The 22,668-nt window shown below is 37.7% G+C and overlaps 2 protein-coding genes across 3 annotated transcripts in view; one reads left to right on the top strand and one right to left on the bottom strand.

Moving 5' to 3' along the window:
• The window catches only part of fid (fire dancer), a 116,629-nt gene extending 96,158 nt beyond the window's left edge, over nucleotides 1-20,471 (top strand). Inside the window, exons 3-10 of one of the 2 annotated variants that reach the window (XM_067111863.1) lie at nucleotides 907-1,317; nucleotides 2,862-2,965; nucleotides 6,554-6,745; nucleotides 7,438-7,607; nucleotides 9,291-9,432; nucleotides 14,786-17,546; nucleotides 17,950-18,105; nucleotides 18,713-20,471. In XM_067111863.1, the coding sequence (XP_066967964.1) occupies nucleotides 1,137-1,317; nucleotides 2,862-2,965; nucleotides 6,554-6,745; nucleotides 7,438-7,607; nucleotides 9,291-9,432; nucleotides 14,786-17,546; nucleotides 17,950-18,105; nucleotides 18,713-20,331 (5,325 nt within the window). In that variant the 5' untranslated portion in view covers nucleotides 907-1,136 and the 3' untranslated portion in view covers nucleotides 20,332-20,471. Of the gene's footprint in view, nucleotides 1-906; nucleotides 1,318-2,861; nucleotides 2,966-6,553; nucleotides 6,746-7,437; nucleotides 7,608-9,290; nucleotides 9,457-14,785; nucleotides 17,547-17,949; nucleotides 18,106-18,712 lie in introns of those variants that run through there. The other variant, XM_067111861.1, reaches the window with a different exon arrangement.
• Nucleotides 1-22,668, bottom strand: part of LOC136843421 (peroxidase mlt-7-like) — a 203,554-nt gene that overhangs the window by 120,191 nt on the left and 60,695 nt on the right. The window lies entirely within an intron of this gene.

Genomic DNA, 22,668 nt, shown 5'->3' with positions numbered 1-22,668 from the left:
AATGTTACTCATGCACAGTGGCGATTCCCTAATAAAATCTTCCTCTTGAAGCCTAACAAGAGAGTAGTTTGTGATCCAAAATGACGACAGCTGAGTAATAATCCAACTATAGCGGAATGAACACAACCTGATGAGCAGTATGAACTGAACTGAACTGGATATAGAATTCAGGCCAAAGGCCAAGCACTGGAACCTAGAGGTCATTCATCGCTGAAACGGAAATTGACTGTAAAAAGTTTGAAAGGTGTAACAGGAGGAAAACCTCGCACTTGCACTCTGAATCAACTCTTAGGAGAGGTTGGAAAATAAGATGGAAGAAAGAGAATATGAAAGAAAGTGAAAGTGGTTGAAGGCTAAAGAACCGAAGGCACATGCTGCACTGGCAAAAACCTACGGGGATGAGCAGTATGAGCTAAGACAGGGATACTACTTCTTGGAATTTCATATCGTTATATATGTGAATGGAAACTGCATGCAACGTCTCGAATCTGTGTTGACTGTAAATAAATCATAATAAATAAGACGACTCACCCTAATGTTAACTGGGAACACGGAGGAGAGTATAGAGTAGCAGAGATGAAGTGATGGGAAGAATGGCATAATAAAAATGGTTAACTTTCAAGATCACATTTTCCGTTTACCTTCCGTTTCAGCATATTGAGGTTTTAACTGGATGCTGTTACCTGACAGGTAATACCCCAATTCTGCTTCGACTGCAAAGGAAAAATAATGAAGGATGTCCACGGTACGGCCAACGAGGAACTCGGAGGAGAGCAAATGAGTTTAGAGTTAAGGAAGAGGAAAGAACTTTAGGGATTATGAATTCTGTTTATCTGTCATTTTAGCATTAGGTTCATATTGAATTACTCTCTTTCTAATTAACTGATCTGTCTTCTTTCCTTTCAGCCGGATGAGGGCGGTGGGCTTGATAGCGGGCGGCAGTAAGGGGGCTGCTGCTGCTGCTGCAGGAGTAGGAGAAGGAGGAGAAGAAGGAGGAGGAGGAGGAGGGGGAGGAGGAGGAGGAAGAAGAAGAAGAGGAAGTGCTGCGGGTTGGATAGCAGAAGTAGTCCGAGTAGTAGAAGTAGCGAGGAGGAGGCGGAAACGCGGGCGTGTGGGCGGCTGGCGGGCGTGTCAGGATGAGCCCCGAGGAGAGTCGAAAGGAGCGGGAGGCAAGGTCACTGGCCCTGGAGAGAGCCTACGTCCACGACGTCTACGATCAAATCTCTGCCCACTTCTCCAGCGGCCGCTACAGGGCATGGCCCCGCGTCAGGCAGTTCCTCACCGACCTCGAACCCGGCTCGTTCGTGGCCGACGTTGGTGAGTTGTCCACTTCCGTTTCCTTCGGGAACTCTCGGAGCCCGAATCTATTAGTTCTTAACGTCTACCTATTCTGCGCTGAAGACATCAAAATCTTACCGCAATTAACATTAGTCTCGATAGTTTCCTGGTTTAAGACATGACGATGATTTCCCAGTCAACATTAACCCTGAATTTTCTTAGAACTGAACATGACAATCATATTCAAATCAATATTATTCTCGACCCTTTCCTGCTAGGCAACATTAGAATCGTGATCAGATCAATGTCAGTCCCGGCCACTTCTTGGCATAAGTCATGTCCCGCTCAAAATCAGTTTCGATCATTTCCTTGTGTAAGACATGAATCATGTCCCAATCAATTATTAATCTAAATCATTTCTTCGTATAAGACGTGGCAACCATGTCCCACTCAATTTTAATCTCAATAATTTCCTGGTATAAGACTGGGATCATGTACCAGTTAGCATTTATCTCCATCATTTGCTGGTGTAAGACATGAAAGCCATGCCCCAGTTAATGTTAATCTCGAGCATTTCCTGGTTTATTTCAATTCACGTCTAAAATAAAGAACATTTGACTTTTGTAGTTCCAAACTGTAATAACATGAGTTTAGAAACTGTTTGAGATAAGAGCAAGTTTTGGGAACGTGATAAAACGTGACAGATTCTGACAAAACATAATAATACCTCATAAATATAATGATCACCAGATTCTTTTCTTGAAGACGTAACAAATGATTAGAAGATTTACCCAGTCACGGTACGAATAAACGAATTGGAATTTCTTCCGCATATGCTAACACGCGCCCTTGTATTTTAGCTACGTGAGAGCCTTTCATACACTGACAACTTGGTGAAGGATAATAATAATAATAATAATAATAATAATAATAATAATAATAATAATAATAATAATAATAATAATAATAATAATAATAACTTTATTATGATTATGGGTTTTGGTGATTTCATCGAGTCATGTCAAGTCACTACAGGCTTTAAAGAATCTCACTGAGGAGAACAAACAAGCAAAGGTTTTTCCTGAAATTTCGTATCAGCAAACCACCAGAAAATATACAAATGCCAAATATACAAACCACCACCCCAAAACAAAAATGCAGTCCAAAAAAGTGTAACTTATAAGAACTTAGCCCACACAAAATAGGTCTCCTAGACAACTAGCATTCACTCAAAAAAAGAAACTTCTTCAACTGCAACGCCCAAAAAATAAAATCCCCATACAATAAACTCCTTCACAAAATGTTACTCCCTAAATGCTGAAACCGTAAAATATTTGATCCACAAAATTCAAACCTTAAAAAATCCAAACCCCTAAAATGAACCCTCTCTAAAACTGGAACCTCCAAAAAATCGCAGCCTCCGACCCCCCAAAAATTAACCCTAACAAAATTTTACATCCCCAAAGTTTGCAACCTATCCAAAAGTGAAATCCCCCCACACCCCTGAAAACTTAAACTGTCCCTAAAAAAAAGCCTCCCTCGAAATTCCTTTAGACGTTAACACGTGCTTTTGTCTTCGACAGGTTGCGGCAATGGGAAATATTTGCACATCAATCATCAGGTGGTCAAAGTGGGAGTCGACAGGTGTTTCAATCTCACAGCAGCTGCAAGAGAACGTGATCATGAAGTAAGATTTCTCTCTCTCTCTCTCTCTCTCTCTCTCTCTCTCTCTCTCTCTCTCTCTCTCTCTCTCTCTCTCTCTCAATATGTTTCCGCTTAAATTGTAGCATTGTTTTTCATAGGAAAAAAAAGTTACAATCAATATTCTAAGTACGTTGTCTGAATTAGGTGCGGCGGTAGCTAAAAAGAATGTGTAAAGGTCATATAGTGTGACAGCCAAAAACACATACACACGGAACATCTCCCCGGCCAAAAACACATACACACGGAACATCTCCCCGAAGTCTACATTTGTCGCCATCCTTTCTACAAGTAATTAGAAGCACATTTTTATATCTAACTGGAAACCTATACCTTCACCCGTAATCTAAACAAAACAACTAAAAAACATTAAAATGAAAGTCAATCGCAACAACAGTTACTACAATTAAGGCGACGAAAATAATAATAATAATAATAATAATAATAATAATAATAATAATAATAATAATAATAATAATAATAATAATAATAATAATAATAATAATAGGTCTTATTAAAAAGGATGGCTGTATTATGCGAATTTATCTTATATAGTGTCTTTTCTATCTTCCTTATGATTCGCTTTTCAAGCTCATAAAAGACTTCCCATCCGCACACTATCCTTTTCCAACATGAATATCGGCCAGTTGCTGACTAACATCGCTGAGCCTGAGAAGCGAATCATTAGGAAGATAGAAAAGACACTATATATTATATATATATAATAATACAGCCATCCTTTTTAATAAGACCTGTTTAAAAGAGGGTCTACTCCCTTCATAATAATAATAACAATAATAAACTGCAGAACGAAAGTACAGATGCCACAGATTCCAGCGTCTGTTTTTTAATTCGTCTTTAATGCCTTTTCTCTGCTCCAGGCAAGCCATCATTACTTTATACTTCCAAAATTCATGTCTGGAATACATATGATAAGAAGACTAAGAAATGGTATATATTCCACCTAAGAAATTGGAAGTGTACAATAATTATAGCTTACCAGAAGCAAAGAAATAACCTTATCAAGAATAATGGGAAAAAACTGAATGGAACCGAGCTGGGTACTATACGTAATGACAGATGGTCTACTGCCATATGTTGATGATGGTGATACTTAAAAATAATGTGAGAAGTTAATGAAGAAATAAAATACATAAACTTGCACTGATAATAATCTACTAGCACACAATTTTAGATTCCACAACTCCAATATTAACAATAAAAAAAAAGATATAATCCCTGGTATTGTGAAACGAAAGCAACAATGCCAATAATCACAACAGTTATTAAAACAAACAACAACTTAAGACAGGAGATAATCTATATAGTCGAATACGTTAGTACTGCGCCTCATACAATTCCATCATTTAACAAAAATCAATCCAGATCTAAGGAAAGGTTTTCAGTTCCGTCAGCGGCCACTTCATTCCAAAATCTAGGACGGCAAATCTTCACACGTCCTTTAACTCTCCTTCAACAAAAGTTATTCTGGATAATGATCCCGAGACATATTAGGGGGCCCGAAAAAACAAAAAACAAAAAAACACACAAAAGAGCGTTGCGACAGGTGTGAAGAAACGGTTCCGATAACACGACGTTAGCCGCGAAGGCCAATTATTTCGGTTTCCTGCGGCAACTGGACGCATCTTTTATGAGAACATCTACCGCCGATATTGGTCATTTCCCGCCGGTGCAGGAATTGGTAATGTTGAGCTTAGCGGCAGGCTTCGATTAACCTGCGCTGGGTTACGACCTCGTCCTCACCAGGGGGCGGGGTGGGGGAAGAGTGTGTGCCTGAAAATTTGGGGCCTGCGGATGAATGTATTGGGAGAGAAGTTATTTTTCGATACTTGCCTTTAGAAATAGTTTTTTTTTTTATTATTCTTAGACGCTAAATCCGCAGTAAGGGATTTTCAACTAACTGATTTCATTTATGTCTCTGAACTTAATAACAGTTGAAAGGCGTGACAAATATTTTGTCACGAAGTGCTTGCCAAGATGACGACCAAGAACAGAAAACATAATAAGAAAATAATTTTGTAACTAATTAATTAATATTTCTCCAGCATATCCATGCGTAAAGATATATTGCATTAAATAGGAAAAGAAATAGAAATAATCACAAGCGAGTGACAGTGAGAGAGGGAGAAATAACTCAAAGTTTTGAAAGAAAGTGGCGTCAAGAGGAGACCCACTCGTTTCTCAAAAACCGGAAGGTACACGTGAACGCTTGTCAGTCAAATGGAAAATCTCATTATTATTATGAATTCCTTTACGAAACTGATATTAACTACAGACACGTAGTAATTTGTGTGCCCATTACATAAATTGACCAAAACTAACACAACAGAATCCTTCCCGTACAGATGCCTTCGCCCCGGCCCCCTCCCCCCACCGGACACCCCCTCACCTAAGTGTCTTTTGTGATTTTTAGATCGTATGCAGGTTAAATAAGAAAAATTAAAAGAATTTACTTCATTAGTTAACCTACAGTTCACACACTGTCCCATGATACACTTTTTTTTTAACAATAACCACCCAATCTCCCAAACACCACAACCTAATCAAACAAAAGAAAATTATCTCTTGTGTGGCGGAATGTTTTATTCGGAACTTTTTGTTTTCTCACGGAATTATTTCGAATTCTTGTATTTCTCACAAATATCTTTTCTTGGCACTTGTTGATTTCTAAAGAAACTCACTATTCGGAGACGCAATGCGTTACTACCCTAAAGCAATGCTCCTTATGTTTTGTAAGTTACTTACATTTGTATCTATCTATTTATGAATTATCTAATTTATTTCTTATTTTCTAATACCTCATCTCTTCTTTGTTTCCGATTACTCTTTACTCTCTATTTCTTCTTTCAAAATAATGAAGGCCGTATTCTTTGGAAGCTTGAATTTCGAGTCATTGGTCCCTGTTTGATTGATTGATTATGAAATTTAGGTCTTGACGACCAAGCGCCGGAACCCGTCAGGATTATTCAGCGCCGTAATGAAGGTGAAATATACAAATTAATGATATGATTGATAATGAATAAGTGAATGATGGCATACTAGTAAAATTCAGTGTTAAAATATGAACGTAAAGAATGCAAAATATTAGACAGAACCAACAAATAATAAGTATGTGTTAAACTTTTATATTCAAAATGTATACTTAGTATATGAATAAAGATGACTAAAATCTTTATTAAATGTACCAAAATCATATCTGCGTAAGGTTTATTTTCTGAATAATAACGACAATAACATGATAGCACATCAGTATCGACTTTTGAAACTTTGGTTTTAATGTCTCCGCAATGAAGAGGGAGCATGACGCTCCGAAACTGAATGTGCTTCGAAATATAGTTGTTCTCCAATTTGTGGGTGTATTTTTTACAGAAATTATATTCTGAGCGGTTAATAGTTTCTCAAGGGACTTCTGCATCCAAGGGTCTTCCCGCTGCACTCTGACTTCGAATGTTATGCTTTGCGACATTTCTTAAAGAGTCTGAATCCTCTATCCCGTAACTCCCTTCCGTCATAAATCTCCGCACCGTCACTAAATCGCCTCCAAATCCCACAGGTTATGGTCAGCGACAACCTGGCGCTGCCGTTCCGAGATGAGACCTTCGACGCCGCCCTCAGCATTGCTGTCATCCACCACTTCGCCACCACCGAGCGGCGCGTGAGAGCCTTGAGGGAACTAGCCAGAATCCTGAGAATCGGGGGCCGCCTTATGATCAGCGTATGGGCCATGGAACAGAGGCACAGAAAGGTGCGAATCGACTCGTCTTCCCAGTCCACCTCACTCGTGGACTCGAGGACCTAGCCAAATCTTTAATAAATAAACCTCTGGGCCGTCTGAATATTAAACAATACTCATAACTTTAGATGATAATAAAATCATTTTTAAATCTTTCATTTTGTCTGTACATGAGGGAGAAAATATAAAATACCTTTTCATATCAAGGGATTCAAATTTAATTTTATTTATTATCACGGCTATTTTTCAATGCACGCAGAAACGTTATAATGATAACTTTTCATATCTGATATAAATGTACTCAAATTCATTCCACCTTTGGTTATTTTCTAATTTAGTAAGGGAATGTTTTGAGTAGGTAGGCTTATAATGTGAATTTTCATAGGTTTAATGGATGACCACTCTTCCTCAGGATTTATCCAACTCAGTTATACCACCCGCTTTATTTTTTGTACCATTCGTCAAAGATGAATCTTGTTCAAAACAATATTCACTGACAAGTTGTCTTATCTTTAATATTAACTGATCAATATTTTACTAACGAGGTATGATTTTTTCAAATATACGGGGCCTAGTTAGAATGAGTTACGAACCACTCGCAAGACCTCTTGTTAAGAATGTGTGTGTGTGTGTGTGTGTGTGGTATTTTAGCGGTGGAAAGTGAGTTTCAGCTTCAGTGACTAAGTAGGCACTACTCCTTGCAGTTTGAGTCACAGGATGTGTTGGTACCATGGCATCGTCCTGAGCAGTCTTCCAGTGATGACAAGACGTCGAGTGTTGAGCGAGACTTGAACTCCACCACCACGGATGATGATGATGTCCTGCACTATCATGCTCACAATCACAGTGATAGTGATTCTTGCCCTTCCAACAGGTGAGGGGAGTGTATTGGCTTTGAAAGATAATAGGTTTATTTGATATTTTCTTAGCTTTGTTCCACAGAATTCATTACTGGTTTTGTAGTTTCACGTAAAATGCAACTATGCATAAAACTGAACACAGAGTTCTCTTTGAGGTTATTGATGCACTTAGGTTATAAAAGGATTGCTCTAAATATTTCCAGATGATTAACTTTTTGTGTTTTTCAAAGAGACTGTGTATCATCTAATGAGCGACTCAGAAATCAGTCTTAAAATCTAAGAAATTTTCCTGATGTACTGTAACCTTGTTCTTGATAACCGCAAAAAACGATTTCATAACATTCCAGCAACAAGAATAAAGCTTGTAAGTTTTATCACACTGATTATTTTTTCATTCCGTTTACAGAGAAGCCTATGAGAATAGAGCAAATGAAGCCTTGCTAGATCAGACTTTGCTAATTAATTTCCGGTCAAGGTTTTATCATTATGGAGCTCTTGTTTTCAGTGAGGATAAGAAAAGTCCTACACCCCTACACTTAAAAGATTATAACACCTGTTATTTGTAGCAATGCTAAGTAAATACTGCATATAATCTCGGATGTTCTCGGTCTTCGTTTAGATTAAAACATTTCTTGCCCCTGCAAATATTCTAAGAATTTAATCAAAACACCAGGAGAAACTGACGTTGGACTTGCAAGGTAACAGAATAATAATAGGACTCCTTTTCTCAAGAGAAATGATTGCCTGTGGAAAAAATATTCTACACGATATCAACTGTAGAATCCATATCAAACTAGAAAATCATAATAACTTCACTCTTCTTGCTTAGGTTGAAAAGACAATGGAAATGTGCAGAAGTGCTGCAGCAATAGGACATCCATGCATAAACCTCAGGTTTCTTGTTGGACTTGTACACACAAAAAGCAAGTATTCTGGATGGTCAAAATACTTCGGTGATGGGAAAAAAGTATATGGGTATTGCATGTAACTTTCTGGTTGTGGTCCTAATAAAAAAAAAAAAAGGGCTTCGATAAATTAGCATTCCACAGTAACCTCCTACTAACATGCAAACATTCTAACAAACATTTTTTCTTTAAATAACCTGAACCTAACCCTTTCCCTAACAAAGATTTATAGTAAAAAATCGCTTCTTAAAATTAAGCATCGTTTATATACAGCCTCTCCAAGGTTAATCTAAATTAAATGAAATACACTAATTTCTATGAATGCATGAAAGCGTTTACCCAATAATTTCTAACTTCAAAAAATTAACTTAATTTTCTGCCCAACCGATGCCAAATAAACAACGAAAATTCAGTATAATTTGTGAACAAAGAAATTATCTAGTTTCCTCAAATTTTAAAGGTAGGCCTACTTTACTTTCCAAAATTTTCTCGATAAAAAAAGAATCCTAAGTTATTTGTAACCTGAGTCCTAATTCCATTTGCAATTACTTATAAATTTGTGGTAGACCACGAGCATTTGAACGCAATCATATACAGTATACCTATTTGTCGTAAACCACAAGCATTTAAAAGCAATAATACATACATATTTGAGGTAAACCACAAGCATTTGAAAGCAACCACACACACCTATCCTCTATCCAAGTGTGTATATCATCCACACCGTGTGGATCCTTCGTTTCATATACTATGATACCTGCATCATGAATTTCTCCTTCTTCCCTTCGTCAGGTATGGGAGTCGCAGAAACGGCCGCCGGCGCACGAGATCTCGTGCCATTGACCCGGCAGGGGCAGCGTCCTCGTCACAGAGTTCCTCCGACCTGAGTAGCCCCAATGAATCTTGTTACAGCTTTGTACGTCGGGCACTACAGGTAGCCACCGACACTAGCAACCAGGTTGATTGAGGCGGATAGAGCGGTGTTTGTTCCCTGTGTTTATATCTCTCTACACTAACTTCTTCCATATTGATATATATACTACTTTCGTTTACTTCCCCCTTTTTTTTTACATTGGAAAATATATATATATTAAAAACAGTCCAAAGTTGTGGCCATTAGAATCTTAAACGACGCAATAAACTCCCTCCAGCTTTTTAACTCACGATTTTGAATTCCCGTTTCCTAATGGTAAACTCGTTGAACTTGCTGATTCCGATTTCGAATAAATAAATGCGAAACATTGTCTCAATGGCCCCAATTTCCCCTCATCCGATTCATTTCCTATGAGTGGTGAGGAACATTTATATTTCTCTCTACGTATAACTCTTATTTATTTTCATTTTCTTATAGTGACTCTGTGGATTTTTTCTTAAATACTAGAAGATATAAATCAGAATTGCTGTTAACTACCTCTCGCCCAGCACTTGCATGTCTTCTCACCAGAAAGACACATTATCTGCACTTGACATCATCCTTTCAAGCGATTAGATTTCGGTTCCTGAATCTTTTTTTTTTCCTTGCCTTTGTTTTTTGAAGTTAGAGAGAGTCATAGCCAGCGGTGTCTATCCACACTCATAGTAGAGCTTAGCCATCGCCATTTTATGCTAGATTTTAGGACGCTCTTACAATGCCTCTGACGCGAAACCTGTCTTTTTGCAAACAGAACACAAGATTTTTTAAAACTTTTTGTCGTACTGCTGTAGCTTTAGTATTAGACTAGCACCTTCCTTAGAGTAATTATTTTTCTAACTACGGTAAATGCTCTGGTACCCAGCTAAGCACAAGTAATTAAAGTATTTTTAGGTACCCAGCTAAGCACAATTAATTTAAGTATTTTTATTCAACTGCTGCTGTAGCTTAGCAGGATATTAGTCAAGTACAGTAAAAGGAGACTTTGAAATAATTTATTATTGCATAGAGAGTACATTTTGAAGGTATTCTTTAATCCCGGCCTAGTTCAAGACAATAATTATATTCATTTGAGGAGACGAATATGTAAGTCCAACCGTAACATAATGCCAAAGGCCACATCTTGAAATTCATTGTTGAAAGCAAGTTGGTCACTTCTGCATCATCAAGCGAAGGATGTTACTCATCCTGCGAAGAACTTCCTCTACGGGGAAGTTCTCGGATTTGTTAAAATACGTATAATTCTGCTGTAGGAATGATAGCAAGAAAATGAATATCCTTTCACTGATACCTTCCATTTCCTCTTAAAGAATTTCAATGGGATTTGCATTTCCTGTGAGCGTAGAGCCCTAGCAATAATTCTTTCCCTTATCGCTGTCTCCAAAATCTTATCTACCGGTAGGCCAAGTGATGAGTATGTACAACTTTGCTACTGCCGTATTAATTAATGAAACTGCAGTGCTCTTCAGAGCAATCATACAATATTACTTTTCTTCACATGAATCTCTTGACAGCGCACTAATTAAACTGTGGTGTGAATTACAAAAGACTATCAAGTCCTGCAATAATGATTCTCGTAATTCATTTTACCTAATTTATAAAATGTAATTCAGAGAATGCATGTAGTGTACAGAAGTTCATGGACCTTACATGAAGAGGTAAGTATCCACTGCAAGACGTATATACCACAACTTTTAAATTAAGCAATAGTCCCATAATCCTCATCGAGCATGAGCTATTTCGCGGTCTAATTTTGCTGTTTCGGGAAAAAAATCTTTTTAAGGGTCCGTCATGACCTTTTTCGAAGAAATTTACGTTTTTGTACCGTAGTGGTAATGCTCTACATGGAAGCCTTTCCTTCAAATCCGCATCTGATACTCCTGAGCCTTTACAATTTGTCGCTCATCAAACATGCCGTGATCAGTTTGACCGTTTTCGTGACAAGACTTCCATTCAGTATTGGAAAAATTTCATTAGCATAACGCGTTAGAACAGGTAGCAATATATATATATATATATATATATATATATATATATATATATATATATATATATATATATATATATATATATATATATATATAAATAATATATTTTACTAATATATATTTTGTATATATAAATATGTATAAACATATACATAAATTATATATACATAAATATAAATTATATCTATATACATAAATATATATATATATATATATATATATATATATATATATATATATATATATATATATATATATATATATATATATGAAACCGCATTCAATTTCAAATGACTGTATTCCGAGAATAACCAGACAAAAACGATTTCAGTGTCTACTCGGTACTACAGGATCAGTAGTACCGTTAATACCACAAAACTGCATCATTAAAAATGCTACATAAGGATACTATATTTTAATTCGCACTGTTCTAATAGTTTACAAACAGTCAATACAGAAATCTCTCGATAAGAACTGTGTACGTGGTAAAACCGCTTCACATTACAATTAAACAACTGAGTAAATGTTTCTTTTCCTGTATTTTCAAAATAACAAATTGAGAAAGAAAGTTTATTTGTAAAGCAGAATGATGAGTCTTCTTTCACTGAAACGAACAAACGAACTGTGAGTTGACTGTCTACGTAAAAGAAGGTGTGTGTGTGTGTGTGTGTGTGTGTGTGTGTGTGTGTGTGTGTGTGTGTGATTCGACATAACATTACCAAGAAGAGGACAGTGTAGACGAGTATACATTTCAATCATTGTTTCACAATGGCTGCTACCACTAAAGCAGTTTTTTCTTTGCAAGAAACCACGTACAGTTCAAACACTCCTAAGTTTGTTTTTTTTTTCACAGCCCGGTCTAAAAGTTGTTTGAAAGGGATTTTTCTTGGCGCCGTTCAGTATTTATAATTTCCAGCGGCAGATTTAATCCTAGGAGTATCTCAATGCAGGGACATCCCAACAATCATCGATTTTTACATTTAATTTTTCAAAGACTTTCAAACCTCACCGTTAAAAGCATGTTTAACCTAATTTCCGTCAAAAAAAAAAGTATTATCCCGGGTCTTCTGCACCGCGTCTAAATGATTACTTTCTCTGCTCTCCATGTGTGGATGTTCATTAGAATAAAGTGTCCCAGCAAAGATTTTGTGAATGCTTGCTTGTGTATTTACAATTTCAACACCTACGCTCCCTGCTCATTTCAAGTACCTGAATATTAAGAACGTATATGCGTTTGGTAAGTTGTGAACGAACTACAGAGGTTATGAATGACAATCTCTTTAAAAACCTTCACTTTACCAATCGAAATCATTGACTACATCCACCAATCTACGGAATGAAAACAAAATGAAAAGTATTTGGAATACTGAAGACGAGCCCTCACTACCTGACAGTTACAAACGTCTATCTAATCTGTTCTTTATACCTTTCTACCATGCAACTGTTATTTTGATCTAGTCTGTTCTCCTATGTGAATTTTTTTTTTAAATAGCTTGTAGTGGCAGCATGAATTGATTTTAAGTCCTGCACGAAGGAATGATTATGTATGTAATGATTGAAACACTCACCTAACTTCCCATTCCACATTATCTCTGTTATGTCAGATTTTATCTATTTATGTTTTTACTTATGATGTATGACATCTACATCTTATGATGCAATTTACATGTATATATGTATGTGTTAAGTGTATATGTGAATATACACATCTGCAATAAATAAATAGTCACTACATATGTAAACATGCATACATACATACATGGATGGATGCACTCATATATATATATATATATATATATATATATATATATATATATATATATATATATATATATATATATATATATATATATATATATATATTATATATAGTGATGTTTGATAGAGCATGTCTATGTTGATTTTACAACTCACAATAGTCCATGTGATTATTAACATCAGAAGATTTTAGTTTTCACATCCTAATTTTCCTCGTGACTTTGGAATTATGGCCGTCATCAAATCGTGACTTCTTTAGCAAAAATATTCTGAAGGACTTGAGAGCATATTCCAGACTACCATAATATTCAAATGTTTTCAGGACAAAACTGTTCGAAAAAAAAAAATAAATAAATACCACTGTTTACTTTGTGATTTCATCTTCGATTTTACAAGTGAAGCGAAACAAAAATCAAACGGCGAAGGGAGATTAGTCCCAGAAAGAAAAACTTACTTGTGAAATGAGTGTTGGAAGAATATTAGTGATAATCTTCGGCTGAGAGGCGCATTTTACAATCAACATGAAAATAGGGGAGTAAAAATACAATTTATTACGTAGCGTTTATGGAAAATAATTGTCCCCACGCTGAAATTAACGAAAGTCTCTCCATACAATAACACGGGGCCACCGTCTTATTCTGACGTTAAAACTGCTTATATTATTTCACGATTTATAAAACTGCTTCTGCTGTTTCTCCCTCTTTCATTCAAACAGTATTAAAATATGATATGAAAGAAGTAAAATTAGGTCATAAAGGAACGGACGATTGACGATAGCAAAGTTAAGACGACACTAGCACGGGCTAAAAAAAACCCTTAAGAAGTCGACTGTTGAAGAAGTATTGGTAAAAATTGCAACAAATTATCAAGCTTTTCTGAAACTCGCGTTTCTTTCTTCAGAGAGACTGGAAAGAATTCGAATGAATGCATCACGTGCTACTGATATGCCACAACGTATTTTTTATTCTGCGTATCTTTGAACATTATTATTCATCTTGGGTTGATGACACCTAGTGTTGATGCTAGGATGTTATTTATATTTCTTCAACATCACGTATTTAAAGTATTGGTTTCGGGCACTGAAACAATTCACCCACAGTAGATGATCGACGAATAATCATGTTTCTCGAACTTTTCAAACTATTTCGGAATTTACAATATTTGATGATATGCGTTTTCATGATAAATAAAATGGATTCTCGGTAAATTCGGTTAATTTTATAGCAGATTTGTAAACGGGCTTTATTCCAAGATATGACAACAATAGAATTTCGTTAGATTTCATAACAGTTGTAGGTTTCTCCTTCGGCAAAATAATCTGATGGACCACTGTGAGATATATCTACACCAAAACATGTATGTTACAAATTTTTTTCATTTTTTTGCACATGCTAGCGTGCAGTTCTGAATAAAACAGTTATACTTTTCAAATACATAATACTTTTAGAAATGCAATATAAATAAATGAAATATTTCTTGAGATATATTACATAACAAACTCGAGTATAAAATTATATATAACGTAATAAATTGAACATAACTATTATTGTACCATATGCATAACATAATGACGTAAGGCCTCTGACAAGATGCTCGGGCTCCACCATTATCTACGATTACTTATTTTACAGAAGCTAACAAGCAGCCGGCGTGGGTCTTCATCCTCTGGCAGATCATGGTTCATGCACGGTGGAAGTTTTTCAGGCCTGAGAGGAGATAGTTGCTCCATGAGCATGGAAGTAGGGGGGACGTCAGAGCCTCGACCCTCTCTCAGCGATGACCCTCGGCCCTCCGTCAGCAACGACGGGTCTCTTGACTCTCAGGAGAACCTAGACGATGTGCCAATCGAGCTACGACACCTTGAACCTGATGATCCTTCGTTACTGGACATCCCTCCATCGCCGGCGCCGTTCCTCACTACTTCCACTATGGCAGTTATTGGTGATCCTGACGCCAAAACTAAGTCAAAAAGCTTGACAGATCTAGTTCAAGCATCCCCGTGTTCCCCGGGGCCCTCAGAGGCTCTCCCAGTCAGAGAGAAGTCCATCAGCAGGGAGTCTCTTGACCCATGGCGAGTAACCGAGGCTATTGGAAGTGTTTTGCGATCTAAATCCAGTTCTTCATGCTTGTCGCTATCCAGCCATGAAATTTCTAGTAAAGCAATGCTAGGGCCAACTTTGAAAAGTGTAGAAGAAAAACCCCCTGAGGAAATTAAAAAGGAAGCAAGAAATGCAGAAGGAAAGAGTGATGAAAGTGAAATAGACAGTCCGCGTATTGGTAGGAAGAGACCTACTCTTAAAAAACAAAAAGCTTCAATTAATGAGAGTGACATGAGTGATGTAGAAACATCATCTATTGTTATAGAAATTAGCAAAGCTCCTAAAGCCTGTGAAGTGGAACCTGATCCCATACCTGTGGAAGATGATAAGGATCATTTAAGCATTCCAAAGGGACTGGGGATTATTAAGCAAAGCTCTCTGAACGATGAATTTATATGTATTGAGAGATTTATTGAAAAAGAGAGAATAAAACAGAGTATTCAGAAACAAAGCTCTTTAAATGAGGACCTTATCTATGGGAATCGTGAGAAAAAACAAGAAACTCTTCGGGAGTCTCTGTTCTCTGCTCAGTTCAAAAGGCTTCAGAATATAAGGGAAAGTTTTCAAAGGTTACGTACAGCTAGTTTAGATAGATTTGAAAGAGAAAAATCTGATTCGTCGTTGAAAAATGGCCTTGTTAAACTACTGCAGTCTTGGAAAAGCGAAATTCTAGTCACAAAGGGTACTAAACCATCAACTAGTGCAGGAACTGATGATGGGGAAGGGTCACAATGTCAACAAAGTGAAGTTGGGCAGTCATCCACTGATAATGGGAAAAGTCATGAACTCAGACCACGAGCTCCTAGTATTTATCAATTAGGGAGATCTGGGGAGGGAAATGAATTGAATGCTGACAAAGTAAGGACGTGTGGGACAGAGAAAAGATTCCTAGGCCAGGAAACTGGGGACAGAAAATCCTCTCGTGAGGAAAGTTCTGACAGTTCAAAGGAAAACAGTTTTCAGAGTGATACTAGTTTGGACTCTGAAGATAGTTGTGTGTCTGTGATATTTGTTCCAAAACCAGGCCAGTCTGGTGTTAGTGGTGTAGACAAGGAACGAAACAGGTCTGTTTCTTCAGAGTCATCAGAGGGATCTGATAAGCAGCATTCGCCCAAATCACCAAAATCTCCAAAGTCACCTAAGTCTCCAAAGTCACCAAAATCTCCTGGACCTGGTGGTAGATATTTTGCACCCGCACGGTATTTAGGCACAAAAGGGGCGGTCAAAACTGCTCCAAAGATGGGCACCCAGGTTCTTACCACAACAACAAAGCCCGAACAGCACCTGCAATCCCAACAACAACCTCAACAACAGCAACCGCAGCAACAACCCCAACAACTACCACAGCAACAACAGCAGCGTCGCATTAGTCCTCCCTCGGATAAAACTCAGGAGACTGCTGAGACAGTACCTATTATAGATCAGGCACCTGAACCAAAGAATATCAGGGTGGAACTCAAGCCATCCCACAGTGTTTCAAACATTCGAACAGTTGCTTCAACACCACTAAAGCCCTTGGGAAGTGGGAGTCCCCTAGCTCGTCTACAAAGTCACTGTGGCTCTACACCCCCAGCCACTCCTCCTCCAACAGTGTCTTCAACTTGTGGATCTTATTTCTCTCAAACATCTGTAAAATCTGTGCCTACTGAAACACCTGCCTCTCCAGATAAACCTTCAAGTGAGACACAACCAGTGACAAAAGAATCATTGGTGACTAGAGAATCACCAGTGACGAAAGAAACATCTTCCAGTAAAACTAGTTTTCTAAAGCCACCTATAATTGCACAGCCAGTTCAACAACCTTCATTGCAACCCTCATCACAGACGAGCAAATATGTACCTAAGTATGAACCGCAAGTGGTAAAGCGAGACACTAGCTTTACTCAGCAGTTGTCATCGTTGTTGCTGGGTGAAAATATTGAAATTATACGCAAAACTGGCAGCACTGGGACTCGCAACGTGCAAATCGTTCGTAAGACAGTGCCACGTTTCCTCACTTTTGAGGTGTTCAATCCTGAAACAGATGACTTAGACAGTGATTCTTCTGCAAGCTCGTCCCCAAACTCTGGCAGTTCTGTCATTGAACGTGGATGGCCAACAGAGCGAGATATAGAGGAATTAGATAGGGAGATTAAGCGTCGAGAAGAAGAAGAACGTCGACGCGCTGTGCCTTCTACAGGTTCGCCAGCTATGGAGAGAGTCATGCAGCCTCCAGCTGAGCTACCTAAAGTATCTTTAGTTGAAGATGTTCATAGGATGGATACCATTAGTGAAGATGTTGGTGAACATTCAGGTAGGTTTCTTGGTATTGCAATTTTTCTTGCTCTGAGAACTCATATTCAGGACTTAATAATCCATTACAGTTTAATTCTGCTAATTGACTTTTATGCAATTACAGCTATGTTACTTAACAGAATTCACAAAATACGGCATTATGAAGCTGCAAGTTTGTCATTAATTTTACAACACAGAATAAACATTACAAAAATGCAGAAAAGTTATGATTCCACAGAATACTAAAATTTCAGAAAGATTCATAACAATTCTTGGAGTTTCCCCAAACTAACTTCCATGCTGGATGAGAACATGAAGTAATAACTGCGGCTAATTTTCAGCAAAACAGTTTTAAAACTATGATACTGACTCTTGATACTTGAACATATGTAAGTGTTCAACACAGTTACTGAATATTGCAGGGACTGAGAGCAACGGTTCAAAGTCTGACAGGAGAAGAGAAGCAAGGCCGTTAGTTCCCAAATCAGCCATTGTAGCAAAGTCTCATTCACTGCCTACTAAGCCTCCCACAAGAACATCATCTGTAACTAGATCACCTGTTGAGTCATCTTCACCGGGTAAATACCATTCCACCTATGTAGTGCAGGTTGTCTGCATTCTGTAAGTTTAAACTGCTTTCTTTCCACTGACAGCAGAAATATATATAAAGCACATCTTGCACTAAAGGAATTTCTCTGCAATAAATATTATTTTGTCAACTAACAGGGATTAATGTAGATTTTAACTGAAATGATAAGATATCTGTATCTAGAGACGAGTGTATAATCTTCGCAGATTTGTACTACTGTAAGCCTTAACAAAAGTACTGAAAAAGAGCATATACTCTGAAACTGTTATAACCTTCACCTTTAAAATGGAGATGTACAGTAATTTTTACAAATTACTGGGTGAAATGTGCATAAAATCTTTACTGATATTATTTATCTTTTTGTTAAGTTTTAAAAAAGTAATGAACAACAGCACGCACTTTAATATTGTTATTATTTATATTTACAATGCAGATGCATAGTATTCTTTAGGATCAAGCAAAGGTACATCAAGCTGACACACCCATCAAACTCTTGTTTTAGTGCTTTGTTATCTGAAGTCAGGTCAACAATGAGTTTGCATTTCAGCTTCTCATTTTTTTCTCAATAACTGTAGACATTAATCTTCTTTTTACAGGTACAATTAAAAGAGACATGGATTGTGGACGACAAAGATCAGCAAGCATGTCAACTCCCGGATCTAGGGATGTGGAGAGAAAACATGAAGCAGGAGTAAAATCATTTTCATCTTCTCCCACATTATATGGAGCTACAGTCAGCACATCTTCTCTAGAACCTGCAGCTGATACAGTTATGAAGAGAAGTCCAAAAGCCAGGAGAAAGCTTACAATTGCTCATCTCGACCAGCCATTAGCTGCTCAGTCCAGGACAGACCCAAAGGCAGAACCAAAACTCCCTGCCAGAAGTCCAGAATCATATCAAGATCGACAAAATCTGAGGAGTCGAATTCCAGATCGACAGCCAAAACCTAAAGCTTTATCTCCTCTAGGTCTTGATCGTGGGGACATGAGACCCTGGTCTGAAGTAGCTATTAAACCTATAACTGAAACAGTTAACCTTCCTCCATCCTCCTCCTCTTGGAGAACAAAGTTTTCTCCAGAAGGTATCCTGAAAGGAATAACAGAATTTGATAAAATGCCACCTCAGAAGAGAGCACAGGAAGCCATGAAAAGTTCTCTAGAATTGCCTTTTACTTCTCCATGCAGATCTACGCTTTCTCCAAGCAGTAGTGTGTCTTCTACTTCACCTTCAGTGCCCAGAGATCTTGTCAAAGAAGATCCTATGTCTAAAAGCCCACTATTAAGCTCTCCTACATTGTCGACTAGTAGTGGAGAATCAAGATCAAGTGCTAACATAGCAATGTCTCTCTTCAGCAGGGACTCCAGAGAAAGCCCCTTTTCTCTGGAGATGTTCAAGATGAATAGAAGTGAGAGCAGCTTACCACTACTAAGTCCAGAAGAATCACATTTCAACCATGGTACGTTTAAAGAGCCAGCAAAGCCTGTTGTTGTTAGGGAGCAGCCAAAGAGAAGCCAAAGATCTAGACAGGATTCAGAAGACATCCCAAAAGATGTCAAGCGTAGTGGACATTCTTCTTGCAAATCATCAATGAAAGACAGTGAGAAATCTAACAGAGAAGAAGGCACAAGCAAGCATAGGAAGTCTCACGGGAGTTCTTTAAAAGTGAGAATAGATGATTCAAAACAAAAGGAAAATACTTCTGGAAAGAAAACGGGCTGCCGATTATGCGAGCGAGAGAATGACAAGCGACAGAAGAAAAAGAAGCAAGAGCAACTAGTTGGAGAACTTGCTCTGAAAGATCAACCAACAACATCAACCAAGAAGCGTGGGAATAACCAGGGAAAATCAGACGGATGGCGTAGAGGTGAGCTCCGATCCCAAGGTTCACTAGACTCGGCTCGAGAGAAAGAATCCTTGGCCTCTAAGCCAACGCCCCCTTTGATTCGAAGTGGGTCCTTGGACTTGGAGAAAGCCGAGAAGAGTCAGCGAGAAGGGGCTCTCAGTCGTGATGCTTCCCTATCCACCTCTCAAGATTCCCTCCAGAGTGACATGGGTGGAGCACCGACACTGCACCGTTATTACCATGTTTTCCGGGAAGGGGAGCTAGATCAACTGATTGAAAAGTATGTACATAACCTACATATAATATCCTCGTACTATGATCACGCTAACTGGTGTGTCATTGCAGAAAAAGTGCAAGTGTGGACTATATGAACACTGTGGAAATACTTTTATATTGAAAGAATTATATAAGAGAAAAGAAGCCTTTTACACTGTGCTAATAACTTTCACTTTGCAAAGAGAGGAACAGTTAATCTTGTGTTGGGAAGGTGGAAAAAAAATTGCATGGGGTTTTGATCCAAAATGAAGCTCTATGAAGACAATATCATATGCATACCTTATATGATAAACTGTACATGTTCATAAGCCAAATTGTGTTAAAGGTTGCATGACAGCTCACGCAGAAGAGCTAATGAGACACTTAGATTTTTTTAATGTGAGTTTCATAGGTAATACTTCTTCTTTAGTAGAGTCAGTTAGTCACCTGGACTTCCTTCGGACCTACAGTAAATAGCTCTTCTGTAACACCATTGGAGTTGATGAATTATAAACATATCTACGGACTAACGTTATGAGTTTTAGGTGTTTTAGTCTACTTAAAAAAAAGATATTTGCATTTCTTATTTAAACAAGTGAACTTGATTTCAGAGACATTTGTAAAGGATTATAAACATATCCTGTAATGGTGGGAAGTTAAGTACAGTATATAGTATATACATATTTATAATATATATATATTTATCATGTTCCTTGTTTTGTAAGAGTATAAACGCTAAATGGATACAAAGATTGGGTTTCGAGGCAAACCACCTCGAGATCTCTAAAAGCTAAGGTGCTAAAGCATGACTGATAAAACTAATTCTTAATATTATTATTCCCTAAATGTCTTTTTTTTTTATGATAAGAAAAGGTTTACATTAAATCTTGTAAGGAAAGAGTCACCAAGTCCACTGAATGCGAGTTGGTACTTTAAGTAGACGAGACTCTAGTGTAAGACTTTAGTAGAAGAACGAGTGTGTCATTTTTTCTGTGATGCTGTGTGGCTGACTTCTGTGATGCTGTGTGGCTGACCTGAGTAAGTGGTTTTTCGTTGCTGTGGATGACTGCGTTTCAAATGGATAAAACGGACACTCCGTGCGATGACGTGTTTGTTCATGTACATACACACTGATATTTGAAGACTTCAGCAGATACATACACACAACAGCACCAACAGAACACTTACTTGTAAAACTCACACAGACAACAGGAAGCCTTTCATTGTTGATGAATGTGGTTCATTTCAAGAAAACCTCTCAATTGGAAATCTGGCTTGATCAAATCCATCAGCATCCAAAATCAAAGCATGTGAAAGAAAAAGACGAGAATTTTGGCTCTTGCAATCGCTTACCGACAATTCATCTGATTATGCTTTTGTATATACTACAGAAGGGATCTGAACCGATTCCGTATAGAGATCACGCTGGCCCCCTTCCAAACAGTGCACCATGAATGCGTGGATACGTCAGGGCTACAATTACAACAGCAGATTACTCATGAAAGTTGCCAACCAAACTGGCGTGCGAGCGATCGGTTTAATTGTGAATTTCTCATTTATGAAAGTCCCAATTTCCAGGAATCGGATAGTTCATGAAAGCCCTATGGAGTCAATTAACATTATATTAATGAAAGTCTCACACAACAACAAACAGTCCATTCATATAAGTTCTACGTGCTAACAATCACTGTGCATGGCTAGCAGTTATCTTAACCATACTCTTTGTATGCAAGTCAACAGTTGTCCACATCATTTCTAACCACGTCCTCAAGACATTTGACAAATCTATCAAACCGTAGCTCGTAGAGGATGTCATAAGAGCTCAACGCACTGTGTTGAATGAGAGATAGATCAATCTTATATTGATAGAGTAGTAGTCTGCCTATTAGATTAATTTTTTGATGAAGAGACAAAAGAATGTTCTTGAATTTTATATAATATAAATATCTTTTTTCCCTGTATATTGTCGTATCAATTTCAATTTTTGGAAGCATAAAATCCCTCCTTTTTCAATAAGAAGACGAAAAAGCAGCGGGAGTTTTCTTTGCGATGTACGCAAGACCTTTTTGTCCTGCTTTCGTTCCTTTCGGTAACCTTCGTTCTCTCAAGTTTCATGTGTAGAGACGCCGAAGTTGAATTATAGACCATATTTCCTTTTTTCTGGAAGTTCATGAGAGTAAGTTAATATATGCATGTGGAATCTCTAAAAAGATGAAGGGAAAAATACTGACGCGCATTTTTCTCGACTTTGGCTGAAATTCGTGCCACGTATGTATATGGTCATTTTCAAAGCAGACACACGAAAAAACAAAAAGGGAATTCTTTTCTCCTCTGATACTGCCACGTTCTGGCTGTGCCTTTCAATAAATATTAAAGGACACCTTTACTTTCGAAATGAGACGTGTCATACGTGCTACTCGAACCACCCGACTAAATTTTCATCGTCAGTTCCC

This window comes from Macrobrachium rosenbergii, chromosome 11 (assembly GCF_040412425.1).
Source record: "Macrobrachium rosenbergii isolate ZJJX-2024 chromosome 11, ASM4041242v1, whole genome shotgun sequence".
NCBI classification, from domain to species: domain Eukaryota; kingdom Metazoa; phylum Arthropoda; class Malacostraca; order Decapoda; family Palaemonidae; genus Macrobrachium; species Macrobrachium rosenbergii.
Note: the sequence above shows the minus strand (reverse complement) of the source record. Positions and strands in the feature narration are given on the sequence as shown.